Source organism: Sphaeramia orbicularis, chromosome 19 (assembly GCF_902148855.1).
Source record: "Sphaeramia orbicularis chromosome 19, fSphaOr1.1, whole genome shotgun sequence".
Taxonomy (NCBI): Eukaryota; Metazoa; Chordata; class Actinopteri; order Kurtiformes; family Apogonidae; genus Sphaeramia; species Sphaeramia orbicularis.
In genome coordinates, this window is record NC_043975.1 from 32146984 (window position 1) to 32166344 (window position 19361).

At 38.7% G+C, this 19361-nt stretch overlaps 1 protein-coding gene across 2 annotated transcripts in view; it reads right to left on the reverse strand.

The window, feature by feature from the left end:
• Positions 1-3603: 3603 nt before the first annotated feature.
• Positions 3604-19361, reverse strand: part of LOC115439650 (alpha-tectorin-like) — an 83453-nt gene continuing 67695 nt past the window's right edge. The window contains exons 1-24 of one of the 2 annotated variants that reach the window (XM_030163518.1): positions 18467-18534; positions 18316-18339; positions 15479-15594; positions 14782-15060; positions 14572-14667; positions 14025-14190; positions 12611-13011; positions 11940-12516; positions 11259-11842; positions 10530-11082; positions 9843-10441; positions 9514-9671; positions 8990-9390; positions 8635-8831; positions 6988-7383; positions 6570-6853; positions 6142-6419; positions 5895-6014; positions 5472-5656; positions 5217-5377; positions 4803-5054; positions 4519-4678; positions 4329-4428; positions 3616-4239 (exon numbers count right to left, since the gene is read on the reverse strand). In XM_030163518.1, the coding sequence (XP_030019378.1) occupies positions 4330-4428; positions 4519-4678; positions 4803-5054; positions 5217-5377; positions 5472-5656; positions 5895-6014; positions 6142-6419; positions 6570-6853; positions 6988-7383; positions 8635-8831; positions 8990-9390; positions 9514-9671; positions 9843-10441; positions 10530-11082; positions 11259-11842; positions 11940-12516; positions 12611-13011; positions 14025-14190; positions 14572-14667; positions 14782-15060; positions 15479-15594; positions 18316-18339; positions 18467-18512 (6132 nt within the window). In that variant the 5' untranslated portion in view covers positions 18513-18534 and the 3' untranslated portion in view covers positions 3616-4239; position 4329. Of the gene's footprint in view, positions 4240-4328; positions 4429-4518; positions 4679-4802; positions 5055-5216; positions 5378-5471; positions 5657-5894; positions 6015-6141; positions 6420-6569; positions 6854-6987; positions 7384-8634; positions 8832-8989; positions 9391-9513; positions 9672-9842; positions 10442-10529; positions 11083-11258; positions 11843-11939; positions 12517-12610; positions 13012-14024; positions 14191-14571; positions 14668-14781; positions 15061-15478; positions 15595-18315; positions 18340-18466; positions 18535-19361 lie in introns of those variants that run through there. The other variant, XM_030163517.1, reaches the window with a different exon arrangement.

Genomic DNA, 19361 nt, shown 5'->3' on the forward strand with positions numbered 1-19361 from the left:
AAATACATAAGTATGCCGAACTGCAGCAGTCAGCTCTTTCCAGATTTTATGTGATACCCAAGATACACACACAAACAGAGTCCACTTTCATTTATAATATTGATGATGAGCGACCAAACGTAGGGCAGATTTTGGACATGAGTCAGTTTATAAAGATGCTGGAATGAAGAGTATGACTGGTGTTATGGATGTTGAGTAATGAGCAAAGATGAGTTGGAGTTTTACCAATTAAGTTTTTTTTTTTTTTTTTAATCAACACAAACCAATGTGTTCGCTTGAGAGTGAGGAGAGGGTCATTTGAGCAGTGAATATAGACTGTAATGGTGAGTGTTAAAGGCAGCTTAAAACTGAAGAAAGAGCAACTAACTGTAGTCTAGCAGAGCCAGACCCACCTCTGCACTTTGCCAGCACAGAACCAGCACTGGAGGTAAGTTTTATTATGTTTATACTGTATGTAAAATGACATAATACCTCAAAGTGGACATGAACATGGCTGGACAGCCTGTTCAAGTGGCAAAAGAATACAACCTAAAAAATACATTATTCCCAACTATTCAGTATTTTACCACAGAGGTACAGTTTTACTATTTTAGACAGTATTTAATCATCACCTCTTGAAAAAGAAAATTCTGGCATTTAATAAAATGTCCTCCTTTTGGTCAGGCGTAATTGATTTGATTATAAACCACAAACAATGGTTTCTTTTTCAGGACAAAGTGGAGAAAAACAACAGGAGCAATATAAAATACTTTTACAGTCTTTAATTTTTTTTTTTTTTTAAACAAGGCTAGTCTTGTCATAATCTTTAAGAAGTCACAGTCATAATAGATATTTATCATGCTACAAACATCCACAGTTCCTTGCCAACACAAATCCTGGCTACAAGGAAGTCAAAGAATACTAAAAGGTTGAAGAAAATTCATTATCAGGAATGTTAAGTTGCCATTCGAGTGATTATCTTTGGTGATTTTAATGTGACTCACTTATATGTCATGGTGCTGACACTGGAAGATATCTTAGAGGGATATAATATCTGTTACTACTTTACACAAAAGATTACACACATTTGTTGTTTCATCCTGAATCCAACGCTATAAACTTTAAATCTATTTTCTTGTCATAAACCAAGGAACAGAACTTGAACAGAAATCTACAATATGATCTTGAGCAACATGAGTTACTGAAATGAAGCAAAAAGGTCAAGTTTTCCATTGTGTTCAAGGATTAAAATCCAAGCTTCAGGTTTGTGAAAGCTGTACGGTGGCCCAGGAGGTTCACAACAAAGACACAAAAGCTCTGATGTGAATCCAAAGTCCACAGTATTTTGTTGAAGTTTTGAGTTACATGAAAAACCATCTGTGAGTGAACAGATGCTGATAATATTGATTTATTTATTAGATTAGATGTCCAGTGTTGTATAGTAATGAAGTAATAATACTTTACTAGTGTGCTCAAGTACAGTCAACTCTCGTTAAACCGCCCGCCGTTATACCGCCATTTTCGCTCACCGCCGACCAAAACCATTGCAGAAAAATCCCCAATGCATTATTCCATTAGCTACCGCCATTTCCGCCTATCGCCATCCGCCAGCCCAGTTCCATGCACAAACAACACTTATACCATTGATTTCCCGACCGTTATACCGCCAGCGTGATTCCCATCGAGTACACATAAATTTTAACAATGCACTGAAACAAACGCGCCAGATGCTGATCGCGACAAGCTACGAGTAGGTCTACAGAACGGCCACCGTTCATTTATCGCAGAACATTCAGCAGGTCAGGATGTCGGGAAGAGGACGTGGGATTAAGCCAAAGCCTCAAGATGATGGGGTGTCATTTCCCGACACGGTATAATAATGCTTAAAATGTTTCCCCACTTTAAATGATCCCTTACAACATAACAGAATCAAGATTTATTTAGAAACGCAATTAGAACGGGTTAACGGAGGCAGCATAGACATCATATAGTAAAGACATGCACATTATGGACGCAACTCGTTGTAACGCCATTTTCGCTATACCGCCAATTTGGCCGTGAACGGAAGTTGGCGGTATAACGAGAGTAGACTGTATATGTTGGGGGAATTTGTACTTAACTGAGTATGTTTTATTCTGTTTACTTACACTTTTACTTCTCTACATTTCCTAACTCAATTGCATACATCTACTTCAATACCTTTTTAATGCACAGTATCCTTACTTGTTATGAAAATAAATTAAAGGAAATTTGATGTTTTCACCACTGAGATTACCAGTGACAACAAAGTCAGGAAGCTGATCTGTCATTGGGCCAAGAACAAACAACGGTCCAAACTCACCCATTTTCAATATTTATACTGCTTGTCTTTTACTTAACCATGTTTTTAAAATCCTGAATAAACTTTATAATATTCAAAATTTTTACTACATTTGGTTGTTATTAACATTTACCTGTACTTTTTTGCTTTCATTACTTGACTACAGTTAATTGTATATTACTTCATATTCTTAAGTACAGTAAATACTAGATACTTAAAGACTTTAACTTGAGTAGCATTTCAGTTGGTGACTTGAACATCTACCCACCTGTACTTCTACTCAGGGGTGACTTTCCAGTACTTTATACCGCACTGGCCTTGTCATTATAATGCTTTTAGATTTTCATATTTATGTATATGTATATCCAGCTAATTTTAGGCATCCTACTATAAAGGACGGTCTGTGTCTTTGTCCGACGCACCACGGGTATAATGCTGCTAGTTAGATTAAAGCTTATGCTTAGTCAGCATGACTTAGAGTACATTAAATGTATAATACATGCAACTGGTCATTATGAAGTCAGACAAACTGAGTATTTGATATAAAATAATTGCTTGCAACAATACTTTACAGAAATTAACTTTTAATTTATGCCATATATCCATCTGGACTAAACTCTGGTTGGAGCAGAGTTCACAGCTTTATTAAAATTGCAGAGGACATGGATCAGGACCGTAGAACGATGCTGTAAAACTACCATAACACATGGTACATGACTGAACTATGCACTGACTACTGATAATACTCATATACAACATTAGGTGGCCGGGCAGATAAATATGAAATTATAAGGACAGTATTTATTTACTTATCAGACAAACAGTCATTTTTGTTGTTGTTTAGCTACTTGTTGGTATTTTTATTTTTGCTATTTATTTTTTGCTCTACATTTGCTATTTCCATTTTGTTATTTGCATCTATATTGTTACTATTATCATTACTTATATTATTTGTTCTTCATTGCTGTCTTTGATCGACAGATTTATTGATCCTCTTATTGATCCTCTTACTGATCCTCCTATTGTTGCCTGTAAACTATATGTTTTTTGGTCTTCTTTTACATAAATACGTTAATCAATTCACTTTTTGTCAAGATAAACAAAGCCAATATGACAATTGTGAAAATGAATTGCTTTGCTGCTAAACTGGTTATGAGATTCTGATCATTAGCTTTCTTTTGACATGAAAAAATTAATATGAGGAAATAGACTTTTGCTATTGTTGCAGTGTTGTTGCATTTGGAAAGGTAAGTAAAGTTGGAATGAGTCTGCTGGTTCAATAAACTGGAAAGCTGACACATCTCTTCAAACACTAGTGTGTTTTACTTTCAACCCTTTATTATGAACCACAAGGAAATCACTGGAATAAAAGAACAGATGCATTCAAGTAATACATTTTCTCCAATGTGTAAATAAAAAGTTAACACTCTCCCTTGTTTTCCACAATTACACAAAAATTACACTATAACTGTATATAAGATGACACTGTTTTTATGTACATAAAGTTTAAATGTATAGATTTTTTTCCCCTAATTTTACTTTGATTTTCATTATATCTTGTGTTTATAATTTTCTAGTGAGACAGCTACCTTGAAATTCCTTGAAAGTGTTTACTTATTTGGCAAATAAAGATCATTCTTATTCTGATATAAACATACAAGTCAAGAAATATAATGTGAAATACAATCTGACAGTGAGGTTCCACTCCCTGATTTTAAAACATCATTTAAAATTCTGAAAAGTAGTAGGAGTTTATGATTCTACTGATTTTTACAGAGACAAAGACACACAGATTCTTAGATCTACACTCAGATACTGATTACACATGAATATACAACAATTACTCTGGATTATATTTCAACTTTTTAACTTCTTTTCAGTTAGCAAACAGAATAGATCCAAAGATGCTGGACCCAAAGTACTGCTTGTTTCCATGATTTCTGAAAAAGAAGAAGCAAAATTTACATAATGTATGAAACTCGGTCACTTGAAGGTGTACAAAACTTGTGTAAAGACAACTTGGGTTTACCTTAGAGATGGGGATGGCTTAGGAGTCCGAGTGAGATTTCTGCAGTGTCGTGGAAAGAAACATCCCTTACCACTCTCCCATGGTAACCTGGGTAGCAGTGCTGTAGGAAAATAAAATTGAGGATATCTTATTTTTATTATATTTTACAACTTTAAATCTCATTTCACAGATCCCAGAAGGTGATACATACAGCTGAGCAGTTGTTGTTTCTCAGGAGACACAGGTGGACCCTGCAGTGTAGGTAGATGGATTGGAAGTTGGTAAAAGTGAACATCCTGAAGGAGAAACGAGCCGTCGTAGAGACACCATTCTGTAGCAATTCAACTGTCGTATCCTCTGGGTTAGGACACCTGGAAGTAGACAGAAGTTATATTGTTACCAGGCAGCAAATCAATACAGTTAAGTTGTAAAAAACTGGTTCCAAGCAAAACAAAACACTGTACGAGGAAACTGTGAAGTTCAAGTATCTCTTACTCTTCACGAATGAGATCCCAGCGGACAGGGTGGTTGGGGACGTTGACAGGTGTGGCCCAGCAAGAGTCCAAGACAGTGGAAAGCTGTCTTCCATCAATTCCTTCTGTCCGCAACTCAATGTATAACCTCTGATCAATTTCGATTTCAATGTTGCTGGTACTGGTGAGAGAGTAGCGGAAGCCAGAATCCCGGTAGGGAGTCATCCTCACTCGGTAGTGACCCTCCCCAGCTGGAAGTTTCTTGTCCACAATGCTGCAGGAAAACACAGAAGTAACAATTCAATTGGGAAAAGTTTACTGGAAAAACTAATATTTTACTGTAGCAAATACATCACAAATTACATTTAGCAAGTGAATCCTTTATATTTAAAAATGACTAAATCAATAAATTATGTTGAGGGGATTTGTCCGTCACCTCTCTACAGGGTTGATGCCCACTTCCATAGATGTAGCCTGAACCAGAGGATATTCACAGCAGAAACGGAGATGAATGTTCCTCTGGCGGCTGATGAGACCGTCATGTGGGTCCACGTCACCCTGGATGACGTTATCATAGATGAAATGGGTTCCATTGCTCTGAAAATTAAAATGACAGGTTTACTGGTTATACAGTACATGTGATGTCTCACCCAAAGCATTAATTGACATCAGTGTCTTTTTTGAACCGTACTGTGAGAAGTGTTCCACACAGCTGGTCGTCATTGTCAAACTGGAACACCAGTCGTCCGTCCTGTATGGTCCCGTTACAGGAGTGTTCTCTGAGATGAAGAGCAGCAGAGTGGAATCCTGCTTCAAACAGCTGGCAGCGGGACACCGACATGGTGCCTGAACTACTGACACAAGTGATGGATGAATCTAGCAAATAAACACAGAAAAAGGAAAAAAAAATATACATAATGTTTTTCGTAAGTTTGTGTAGTACTTTTATACAAATGGTGGATTCAACAAGACTGTAATAATTTTAATAAGGCAAGTCTGCAATTTGTTCTTACGTCTTTTTGGATTCTAAAATGTTAACTTTAACATGTGACCAAAAACAATTTCATTTCACTAAAAAATAATTACTGTCGAATTAAGTAGTTCCTGTCCTTACCATAGCTTTGATTGTTGGGCCGATGGTGGTGTTCATCACAGAAACAGCCATAAACACCGTCCTTCTCACCACACCACTCATGATCTGTACAGTCCAGATGTTCACAGGGGTCTGACTCAGCTAATAAGCAAAGGAAGACAACATTAGGTTCAACTGAAGATGAACAGATACACAAAATACCTAATTTCACAAGTAGGACAAGTGTTTTCTCTTAAATATGCCTTTCTTTTGGTCAGTGAAAACTTACCACAGTGCAAATCAGAGCGCCACTCAGGGATGTCCAGACCCAAAACAGAGCAGGTTCTCTCATAGGCTGAGACAGCTGAACACAGCATGCCATTGGCTGGAGTGTAGAGACAGAGATCGTACACACAGGAAGTGAAAAATGGCTGTGGGTCAGAGTGGAGGTGACAGGCACTGAAGGGGCCGCTGGTGTTGGTGATGACACTGCAGAGGTCAGAGTATTCATCTACGAAGCGACAGTCATCCAGACCACCGCCACTTCTGTCGTCTGTGGATCCACATCTAAAAGCACAAAAGGGAATTCATAATTTGTGCCAACACATGAATCATCAAATGTTTAAATGCAAAAAAATCTGTAAATACTTTAAGTTCAGCAAAATGTTTTAAAATGACAATGTTAAAAATCCAACACCAATGAAATAAACCGCTCACCGTGGTTGGCTTGTTGATGACTTCCAGCTGTTTCCAAAGACATAGTCGTTCTGTACCAGTGTGCCATTAGGAAAAGCTTTGTCATCTGAAGGATCTCCATTGAAGTTTCCACACATCCCAGTGACTCTGTTTTGCCAGTTCTGAACCACTCTGACCAGTAAAGTACTACGGCCATCAAACTGAATAACCACGTCAGATGCATCTACCACCACATAGGCTCCCTGTCTTACCACTCGAGCTAAGGATCCGACAGTGGTGGGCAGAGACGCCTCACTGCCATTGACCTGAGAGGATGACACATTACAGAATGAGGGAGTAAGAGCACACTCTGTAAAAGCATCATCACAGAAGTCACCCATTTGAAATAGGATTATCAGATTATTATTATTATTGCAGAAAAGCTAACAAAGAATTTTACCTTTACTCTGCTGTTTGGTCCAAGTCTGATATGCACACTCTCTGGGTGATTAGAGAGGTATACATCCACTGCTGATACAAATGACACCTGGTTGTTGCCACGGTGATTGTTGGTGGCCACCACCTTAAAGTTGGTTTCACTGTCGTCTTGGTTCACGCTTTCACTAATGATGTAAGAGCATGTGCCCTGGAAATGGGCAAGTGCACCATCAAATGTGACGTAGTGTGGATCACCCCACACAGTGCAAGTTGACATTGCATCATAACAGCCCAGCTGGCCGTCTTGGATGGTGCAGTCTTGTGAAGGGGTACAAGATGCGGAAGAACAGCGCAGGTCATTGGGGGCATGGCATTCACATCTCTGGGAGCAACCATCTGTCCAGAAAGATTCTCCAGCCTGACATAAAAAAAAAAAAGATACAGAAATACAAAACAAATTCTGCCTTAGTTAAAATGGCAAAAGGTGAGTAACTCTATTTTTCCATTCCACACATTTAATGCAATATGTTAGTGTTTATCAGTCAGTTAGGCTTTCCTGGCCAGTTTTCTAATCTTCAATTATATTTTGTCCATTCATCTGTAAATATGACCAAAGAAAAGTCTGACACATTTTCTTTTCTTGTTTTCTTCCTTACAGACTGGTTTTACTAGTTGCCCTGTAGGGCTACAATGTCCAGTAACAAACTGCTGTTAAAGGTATGTAGGATTGTGGCCAAAACTGGTACTGCATTCACATTCAAAATACTGTAGAGCATGGTATCCCCTCTGCCTCCCCCCCAGATCCAGCATGAGCATCTACTACAAGGAGCAACCCATAGCAAGCGATGACTGGTATTTATACTGGGCCCGGTCTCTTCACACAGGGCCAGGCTGTGGTCTCTAGTCCCGGGCCGCCGGTCTCTTTACCCACTCCTGGAAGAAGAGACCACGGCCCAGTCCCGGTGAGATCACGGGCCCGGGCCACAGGAGAGCCGGTGTCGGTCTTCTTCTCCACTTTCAGCCATTTCCATGTCATAAAAGCATCTCCTATACATATCCTTGTTTTGTTTGTCACTTTGTCATGATGTATTTGGGAATAATAAGAGGCCTTGTAGGTTTATTAACATCAGACATTTATGATCAGAAATGTTCCAGCTGCAACTCAGTGGGAACTGTCCACTGGGATGCTGAAACGCTACCGACTTGGTGATTGGGAGATGGGTGATGGGTGGAGCATCAGACCAAAACACAAAGTGACAACATAAACATTACTTGTGGGCTGCCACTTACCTTTTCAAATGCAAATATTCTGGCCGCACTACTACTGTCAGTGATATCAGTATTTGAAATGAACATGATTCCTTAATGTCTGGTGACATCCAGGGCCATTTTATGATTACATGGACATAATTCTTACATACAGCTCCTTTAAATTGCAAAACAGTTTATCATTACAAATAATACTACATTGCTCAATTTCCACGAAGATATGAATACATAGGACTGGTTCACAACCATCTGGTCAAAAAACTTGGAGGTCATTTATCATGTAGAGATGGCTTCTCTTTTTTGTAAAAGACACAATTAGTTTTTTACTACAACATAAGTTCTATAATATTTTGCTAATGTTTGCATGGGAATGTGTGTAACTCATTTAGATTTTACTTACACTATAGTAGGAGCCATCATACTGGCAGCCACAGTTTTCCGCTGGAACACACCCAGTCCCACTCCTCAGGAATCCCTCATCACAGAAACATCCTTCAGAACAAACATGCTCACAGGTGGCATCAGTGCTGCTGGCACAGGTGTGGCCACAGTCAGTCCCACACAGCTCATAATGGCTGTTGGCTGGACAGTCAATCCCTTAAAAAGTGGAGAAAGATATTTGATATGTCATACTAGTGATACTTCAGATCAATAATATTAAACAATCACTTTATTCAAGACACATTTTGAGAAAAAAACATTGTTTTGATATTTGTGTGTATTTAGATGATGGAGGCTCTGACTGGGTGACTTACTACATGTGGTGTTTTGTCTCCAAGGGTAGATTCGGACATTAGCAGACTGACAGGCACTGACATATGCCTGAATAGATCTGCACAGAAGATCGTTGCGTTGATTTCCAGAGATGCAAACATCAAAAACACAGTCATTGAAGTATGGCGTTGGGTCCACCTGCTGATGGCAGAAGCTGAGGGGGCCATCAGCTGCTGTAATCACTTCACACTGAGCTCTAGCAGGTTGGTCATTGGTACATTGTGGACAGGAAGTGCCACACCCATCACTGCAGCTGTAGTTCCCTACAACCTTCCAAGCAGTCCCAAACTCAGATGGAGAGGTGACTACCACTCCAGATGGAGTCATGAAGTCATCATTTCGGTTTCCATTGAAGTTTCCACAGAGACCACAAGTTCTCCCACTGTGTTTAAGAAAATGATTAGAGAAATATTCAGATTTATGTATTAGATTGTAGGTTATTGGAAATTTTATAAAATACATTAGAAATCAATCGAGACATGACAATTATGAGACAAACAAATACCTGTAATTTGAAGGTACGGTGATTGACACTGTACTCCATCCATCATAAGAGACACTGAGACCAAAATCTGAGTCTACAAATGTGCGATGTCCACTTGCATAAATAGAAACAAGACCTCTATTCAGCAGAAGAGGCAAATTCTTAGTTATGCCATTCACCTGTAACATTTAAAGAAAATATTATTTGTCAAGTCCAATGGTCAACTTGGTAATTTACCAGATTATTATCATTTTAATGAAATCATGTTTGAAAAAAACAGGATTTTTCAAATTTATATTTAATCTTAAAGTTGTGAATGTCACCAACTATTCAGGTATGGTTGATCTTACCATTACAACACCACGGCTCTGCCTTGACATATGCACTCTGTAGCCCCACACATTCACAAAAACCTCAGCAGTGATTGAAACTGGCAGCCCTCGCCATGCCTCATTCCTGGCCTCCACAGAAAACTGGTGGAGTCCAGTGGTGTCATTACAAAGCGTTGCCAGAACATAGCGGCAGGTTCCCTGGAAGTCATAGGCATTTCGATCAAAGGTCAGATAGTGAGGGTCACCTGATGCAGAGCAGGTGCCATGAGGACTGGGATGGCAGCCGTACTCTCCTCCAACCACACGACAGGACTCCTGGGCACCACAGGAATTGGGGACACAGTGAACTATTCCTGTAGTACCATTACAGGAACACAGGCTCTGACATTCATCGCCAGCCCAGAACTGTTCTCCTCCCTGCCGATAGCGGCCTTGGTGGTGGCATCCACAGCCTGTTGGTGGTACGCACTGGTTCCCATTGAGGACAAAACCATCATCGCACTGACAACCCTCCTGGCACGGAGTGTTACAGGAGAAAGGGAAGGAGAGGCTGGGGCATGTGGAAGGACATGAATCTCCACAGACTTCATAATGGCTGTTTGATGGACAGGTCAGCTCTGGACAGAAACACAGAAGTGGATTAAATGAAGTCAAACATGTATTTAGGTCAAAGCCAACCTGAAGCAAAAGGGAGAAATATCTTACCACAGCCAGTTGCATTCCTCCAATGTCCGAGGGTAACACCCTTCTGTTGGCACATCAGTGCATAATCTCGGAAGACCTCACACAGTGTTGATGTTGGATTTGCAGAGGACCTCATAATCTCCACACATACATCCACCTGTTGCCATGGATTCACCCTGTCCCAACATGCAGAAAATGGCCCATGTGACGATGCAAGGAGGCCACAGTGCTCTGTAGTGTTGAAATTAGTTGCACTGTTGCGATCTCTAGTTTCCACACAGTGTGCACTGAGGGAGCCATCTCGCCAACTGTCCCCAAATGCCTGAGAACTGTTCACCAAGATACCATTGGGTGTGCGGAAGTCATCATGAGGGTGACCATTGAAATTACCACAGAGTCCTCCTACTGAACTACTGTAAACAACTGGTGCAGTGATTCTGACAAAGTGCGGCCAGACTGTCTGCACAGTTACACCAAAGGAAGTGCGAAGGATGATGCTGTGAATGCTGCTGTGATAAATCTGAATTCCACTGTTGGCTGATGTGAATGGTAGTCTGATGAGCTGGCCATCAACCTGCACACACATTCAAAGGAGGTTTCTGAGTGTTAATTTTTTTTTCTATTTGCACTATTTTAGTGGGATAAGCACTTCAGGAACAATGATAATTTTAGAAAAACTGTTTTATAATGTAACTTCTCATTTTGTAAAATTGTGTTTATTTCCTCTTTGAATGGATGTCAGCAACTTACCTGTACTCTGCTGCGGCTGGACATCTCAATGGACACATGTGTTCCCTGTGCCTCAAAGTGTAGTACCCGAGCAAAGCCCTGCTGGGCTTGGGGGACTTTTTCTGCACTTACTACAAAGTGGGGGTGACTGGACAAGCCCATTACTTTGGCAAGGGTCAGCTGACAAGCCCCAGGATACTGGTATGTCAACCCATCAAATGTTTGATATGACCCTGGGCCCCTGATCCAACATGTGCCAAAGCTGTTAGGTCTGCATCCTCTTTCTCCTTCCTCCAACCTGCACGATTCAAGTGGACCACAACCATAGGGCCGGCAGGTCATAGAACCATGCCTGCAGTGGCATTGTCTCCCACAGTCTTGGTCTAGTATTACACTTTCTCCAGAGCGGTAGTAGCTTCCCTCAAAACTGCAGCCACACTGAGCACGAGGGACACAGTTCCCACCGCTGAGGATGTAACCTGAATTACAGATGCAGCTCTCCTGAGCAGGGAGGGGGCAGTTCTGGGTAGAATTAGGATTGACACAAGTGGCAGGACATCCTGTACCCTGGGGCTCAAAGTGGCTGTTGTCTGGGCAGGGGATTTCTAGAATGAAATGTTTAAGGAAAAAGGTTGATAATGGTATCATAAAAATTGTATGAAAGAGTTCTTTCAATAGTAGTTCAATGACTGACAGACATACCACAGAAGCCCTGTCTCCTCCAGCTAGGCAGCTGTACACCATTCTGTTGACACTGACTTGCATATGCATTTAGGGCTTGACAAAGAATAGGTTGGTATCCTCGCCCTACACACATATCAAAGACACAACTCTCCACAAATCTTTGTGGTGGAAATCGTTGATGACAAGCAGCAAATGGCCCAGAGCTGCTTCGAAGAATACCACAATGATCACTGTTGCCGTATAAAACTGTCTGAGCATCAGTACAGGAAGCACAGCCCAGACCTCCACACCGAGTCCCACAACCAGGCTGATGATCTCCTGGTGCTTTCCAGCTGTTGGCGAAGACAACATCAGAGCTCACAACTACGCCTTGCCGTGTTCGAAAGTCGTCCTCTGGGTGATTGTTGAAGTTCCCACACAGACCACATGTCTTATTCTGGTAACCAAAGGGGACGCTGATTCTCACATAATGATTTGCGTCATAGGATACAACTAATCCAAAGACAGTGCTGATGGTCACAGAAAAACCTGATTCATAAACTTGGACTGTGCCATTGTTGAGAGAGAATGGCGTGGTCATGAATTGTCCATTGACCTGTAAGACAGCATATTTGTCACAGACTAGAAAAAACACATCTCCAAAATAAGTACATTTAAATATTACAACAATTATTGTGATAACCACTAACCTTGGCCGCGCCACGACGTCCTTTTACAAGCTCAATTGTTTCATTATAAACAAACACTTTAACCAGTCGTGTCCAAGAGACATGTGTGCTGCCTCGATGCTCATTTGAACCTTCTACTCTATAGTAGGGCACCCCATGACCACATTTCTCAGAAAGAACATATGTGCATGTGCCCTGGAAGTGAAACACAACTCCATCAAAAGTATAGTAATGTGGATCACCACTTATGGTGCAGGTTCGCCTCTGGACTGTTTGACACGAAAACTGAAAGGCATCACGACGGCAGGCTTGAGAAAAGGTGCAGGGCTGGTTCTGGCACTGCAGGCCTGATGAGGTGCAGGTGCACTTTTGTGCACATGTACTGTCACTCCAGAATGAGTCACCCAGCTGCACAGGCTCACCTAGAAAAAAATTATATTAATCAGAAGATTAGCTACATATGTCTTCTGTCCTTGATTAATAAACTTTTCATCCAGTTATCCAGTTACTGAATTACTAGCAACCTCTCGTTAGTGATGTAAGTGATAAATTATCTTGGTCTCCTACAGAGCTGTCTACTTTAATGGCACTGACGGAGTTTTACAATGTGGTATATTCACACCCAAACACATTCACATTCAAGGAGAACAATCATTGAGAGAAACTTGGGGTTAGGTGATTAAACTTTATCCCACTACAAGAGCTGTTTTTTGTTTTTTTTTAAACAATACCTGATAAGTATGGAAGTATAAAGTTGCCATAGTAACTATTTGATGCAATGTTAGGTAAACACTATTTCTTGAATTCTTGAATAAGAAAATACAATACAAGAAGGTGAATCCATTGGGCCATTGGACATGATGACTGGGACACAAACATACAGTATATGAATTCAATGGATTAGTTGACAGAACTTGCTTGACCACATTATGATGCAAGGATAGTTGACACATCTGACTCAACTTACAGTTTTTGTTCCAGAACATTAAGTCATAGTGAAGTCTATCTTTGATTTTCATTATTTTAGACACATGACAAATTTCCTGAGTTAAAAATTTGTCTTGTAAGGTAACAGCAATCTTACCCTTGACTTATGGCCACCAAAACGTAATCTTTAACCTTTTAGATAAAAAATATTCTTCATAATTAGTGCAAAAATATGCTATGACAAGTTATGGAAAAAATGTCGTTTTTTTTTAGATATTACAATCACAATAATGCATATATGAGGTCACACTGACCATCGATTGTTGATATCTGGCCACTAAAATAATTTTATTTCATTAAGAGTCAAAGTATTTGTGTCAAATTTTAGGAACATCTAATGGATGGAAACTTCTTACAGAGAACGATGGATGTGAACACAACTATCAATCATAGGTATTGATCTAACGTATTAATATTATGGCCATTGTATGCCTTCCTGAGGTCTTACCATTGTGAACACAGCCTCTTGATCCATGATCTAAACGGAAAGCCCAACGACCAGCAACATTGACATTGCTTGTCTGGCGGAAGACAGAGTTACTGCCGGTTGCAGTCTGAGAAAATGATCCAGGGATGGTAAAATGGTGTGTAGAATTGATTGTGTCATATCCAGCCTGAAAATACAAATTAGATTTGTAATTTTAGCACATTTAGTTTTTATTCAATACATTTTCATCAATGAGTTTGGATTCAGTTAGTGTTATGGTATTATATGGCAGGGCAGGGCAGGGCAGGGTAGGGTAGGGTATCTATGGTACATTATGCTACAACATGGTGTTATGTTATGTTATGTTGTGTTGTGTTGTGTTGTGTCATAGTATAGTATATTATAGTATAGTATAGTATAGTATAGTATAGTATAGTATAGTATAGTATAGTATAGTATAGTACAGAATGGTATGGTATAGAATGGTATGGTACATTACGGTACAATATGGTACAGTACAGTATAGTAAATTTTGTTTCACTTTACATGTATTTTTAAAATCTCTGACCTGAACATTGCGAGAGGTTGCAGCTATTATCCCGTAGTTCATCAGGACAAATGAGTACTGGCCTCCAGAGATCAGCACAGCTTGGGCAGTTGTTTGCTGACAAATGCAAAAAGGATGTAAATTTTCCAAGGCAAATATAGTAGCAGTTTATAGCATAATAACGATTTTTGTGGTTATGTTACTTTAACCATTCAAAGTGGGCGAACTTACGGTTCCAGTTACTGGATAGTAGGCCACCTGATACCATGTTGCAACAAAGACCCAGTTAGCAGCAAAGTTCAACCCGGGGAAGTACTGATTAATATCATGTGTGGCTTGTTGGAGAACACTGCCACTGGTGTATTGCTTGTAGTAGACCTGACCATTATTTCTGTTGTCCAGATCAGTCCAGAATGGAGCTATGATGTCTCTATGTCCATGCATTGGGAACCTTTGAGCCGTATACCTATACCACGGCTGGAGAAAAGTCAAATGTCCATTGTGGTTTACCTGTAAATAAATCGGGCAAAAAGAGGAGGAAAAATTTTATTTTGAATATGGTTTAGATTATTCCAAAGTTTCAAATGACGGAAATTATTTTCTATGAGAAGTACAACATGTGAAACCTTTACATTTACAAAATATTACACTTCATCATTTTTATGGTTCAGGTAAATTCATTTTTGTATTTCTAGTCCCAAGTCATTGTTGATGTTTGATTCCTTGAAAAATTCATTCATTCATTCATTCATTTTCTGAACCCGCTTTATTCTCACTAGGGTCACGGGGGTCACTGGAGCCTATCTCAGCTACTTATGGGCAAAGGCAGGGTACACCCTGGACATGTTGCCAGTTCATCGCAGGGCTGACATATAGAGACAAACAATCACTATTCCCCAAAATATCAATGAACGTAAATTTTACATACATAAATGGTGTTGTAGCGCTGTCCGAAATACGAAAAAGGCCTGAGGAGGGTAATTTGAGGAGAACTTCCATCATCTGATCGAGAGCTCTGTGTTCCCGAAACTGGATAGAGAGGTGCTGGAAAGAAAAAAAATCATTAAAAAATATTAAAAATTACCCATTTATGTGACACAAAAAATAAACTAAAAAAAAAAAAAAAAACAACAACTGAGCATTTTGGTCTTGAAGGTCTTTGCTTTAATGTGACGTTCAGGTGTCTTCTATAGTGTGTCAGATTCAGGACAGTCACCTTTGTGTTTGGTTGCAGGTACGGCAGAGAATATCTTAGGGTAAAGACTTGCTTTTCAGTAGGAGATTCTACAAATGAATCTTATTACATAAAAGGGAACTCTGTGTGTGTGTGTGTGTGTGTGTGTGTGTGTGTGTGTGTGTGTGTGTGTGTGTGTGTGTGTCTCGGGTATCACACAAGATCTGGAAAGAGCTGACTGCTGCAGTTTGGCAAATGATTTTATTTATTTATTTATTATTTTGGGTCAAGGAAGAGACTACCAAAAACAGCAAATTAATAGGACCAATATTTTGGTCTATATTAATAATGTTGGAATACAATAGCCTTAGAATCACGTTGATATGCCCAGAATCACATGAACACTTTGGCGGTGACTGCTGGACAAATGCGGTATAGCATGTGTGAATACACAATAAGTATCTGTGCTGGGGGATCGGGATGTTGCCCCTAAGTGTCAATATGTGGATTTTAAAAACACCCCCACTTTTCACATCCCACCCTTGGTATTAATAATGATGAAGTCCAGGATCTATAACTTGTTCCCCACGGGTCATTGTGCTAGTTTAACTTTAAAGTTAAGAACAGATCCTAGTAACATAAATGTTGTTTACAAAACATCTAAACCATTAAGACGCTCCTAAGGTGAAAAACTGTTAGGAGTAGAGAAGATGACTTATAAGAGGGCTAAGAGTTTTTTAAACTGGGGAGAAAAGGGAGAAAAGACAAAAAGTGTGAATTTATAGACTAAAGAAAACTAAGAGTAGCTAAATCAAGCAAAGAAAATAAGGACAGAGAAGTCCTTACTCTGAAAAAACATGAAAACTACAACAAGTGGAAAAAGTAGGTGGAGTTTATTGATAAACCCCACCCCGCTACACAACACTTTGCCCTTCCTCTGCTGACCCTGCCTACTCAGGGATTAAATTAGAATTTTAAATTAAAAATAATTGTAAACTAGATCAAACAAATTTACTGTCCTTTTTAGGTTATTTTGCCCAAGTCTTAGCTTTCAATCTGATCACACTTTCTCTGCCAAATTGTATGAACTGTCTTAGAAAAAAAGTTGGACAAAGTTTTCAAAAAAAATTTAAAAATTTAAAAATCAGCCATTAAACTTGACAAGGCACCTCTCCTAGTGGTAAAGAAAATACATGCCAAATCTGAAAAGCATCGGGTGAATAAACTGCAGTTGAAATCAGTTGGACAAAAATCCTTAGACGGACGGAAAGACAGATTGAATTCCTGGTGTTACACTAGACCAGGGGTCACCAACCCTGGTCCTTGAGATCTACTACCCTGTATGTTTTAGATGTGTCCCTCTTCCAGTACACCTGATTCAAATGATAAGCCTATCATCAAGCTCTGCAGAAGCCTGATAACGACCGTCAGGTGTGTTGGAAGAGACAAACATCTATAACATGCAGGATAGTAGATCTCACCCTCAGCCACCCATACTTAGACTGAAGAATATAATAACAATGAAGAATCCAATGTTAATGACTTATGGTCACACAACAAAGACCTTTTTTACACAATAGTTCTAAAAAATTATTAGTGTCACACAATCTGTCCAACAAACTTTTTTTTTTATTATGCTTCAAGGCTCTCCCTGAAAAACACTAAAATTAAATGAAAACCAGTCAGTTCTTCAGAATAAAAATAAAATCACTTTTATATTTGTACAGATAAAAAAACAGCCTAAAATCAAAACCCAAATTGAAACACTAAATAAAAGTCATAATTTTTTAATCATATTGTTGCTACATTTAAAGAATTGCTTATAACATGTAATGTATAAATGCCAATTGTTTCTGTGATTAGTCCTGTTGATTTCATTCTCTGCCCTTATCACATGAGAACTTTTGTTTTACCGATACAATCTTTATCTAATTTTATTTTCTAAGGCTGTGATTTGTGACATATCTGGGATCAAGATCAACTCACTCTTAAATTAGATTGAAGCTGAACTCTCTTTCTCACTTGGAGTTGCTCCAAGAATTCTCATAAACCATTCCTAAGCTAAGACTCACACAGGACTTTTCAACCAAATGTGACAACACTAGTACGGTAACACACACCCTTTTAGTCTAATTTGACATACATATATAGGTCATAAGTAGGTCTAGAGTAGTCATCAAACTCACAACAAAGTAGGTCTTTTGAAGTTCTTTAAAAGCAACCAAAGCATTTTTATGTCTAAAATGCACTTGCAACTATTCATTTCAGTAAGATATGTCATTTATTACTGATATAATGCCAATAATTTATATTCTAATCTATCAGTTGAGTACAAAATAACTGTATTGAGACATATTGGTATTAATTTCCACTGCCATAACAGCTCGTCTGTTTAATAAATCTAATATTTCTTATTGACATAGTTTTCAATTTGGAAGATTCAGCAGTTAAATTTGTATTAACCTGACCTACACAAATATTAAAGCATTCTACAGCAGTGATATGAGCTTTAGTCATGTAGGCATAGTTGATAAGTATTGTATTATGAAGTACTTGAGTGAAATAATAAGAATTATAGAAGTTTAACTTACCTGTAGTTTGCGGAGCCACGGCACCTATGCAAATAAACACAAAAATATTTTTCAACAATCATCTGACACTGAAAATTATATTAAAAGAAGCCACTTTAAATTAACTGAATTACGCTGTATTAATTTCAGTTACACTGAATTATATACTCACTTATTGAGCAGAAAAGTAGCAGCGCCAAGAAGAGTTGACTTGCCATCCTCAAAAGGTCAACAATCAACTGTGCAGAAAACATAGTAGAATGTTTTATATATATATATATATATATATATATATATATATATATATATATATATATATATATATATATATATATACACAATTATTAAGGTTGAGGCTAAGAGATCACTTATTTATAAGAATCTTTATCCACATTCAAATCTACTTAGATTCACCAAAAACAAGATAAAAAAATAAAAAAAAAAATTTTTAAAAATTAAAATTAATCAAATTCAGTATATCACCAAATTAATTAATTAATATTCATCACTCTGTTACAAGTGAAACAGAAAAAAATTCAATAGAAGCTGTGAATAAAGTTCATGCATTACGTACAGTTTTGGAAATTGCAACAATAGTTGGGAAAGAAGTCCTAAAAGAGGCAAAATCACATCACTTACCTGTTCACAGGTGCTCTTCTCTGTTTGCAGAACAGAAACGAGGCTTTATAAGTAGCGGACCAGTCCCATTCATGTGGTTTGACCAGTTTTTGACGAAGCCCATCATGAAGACAATCTCTAATTACTTCCTCATAACAAACAAATCACACCCCTTATTGTAAGGTGTGAATAATAACTTCAACTAGACATGCACAGAAATGTAATCTCTGTGTTTGCCTCTTGCTAGATTTGTGGACTTGTGGTTGGATGCAATGTAAAAGCAAGAAATAATACCAAAGAAGGACTGTTTATAAGTAAAGTACTGTATATACACTACCAGCCAAATGTTTGGACTCACCTTTTCATTTAAATGACATGACATGGACCACAGATGGCCAACAAGAGCTCAGCATCACTGGGAACTCCTTCAAGACTGTCGGAAAACATTT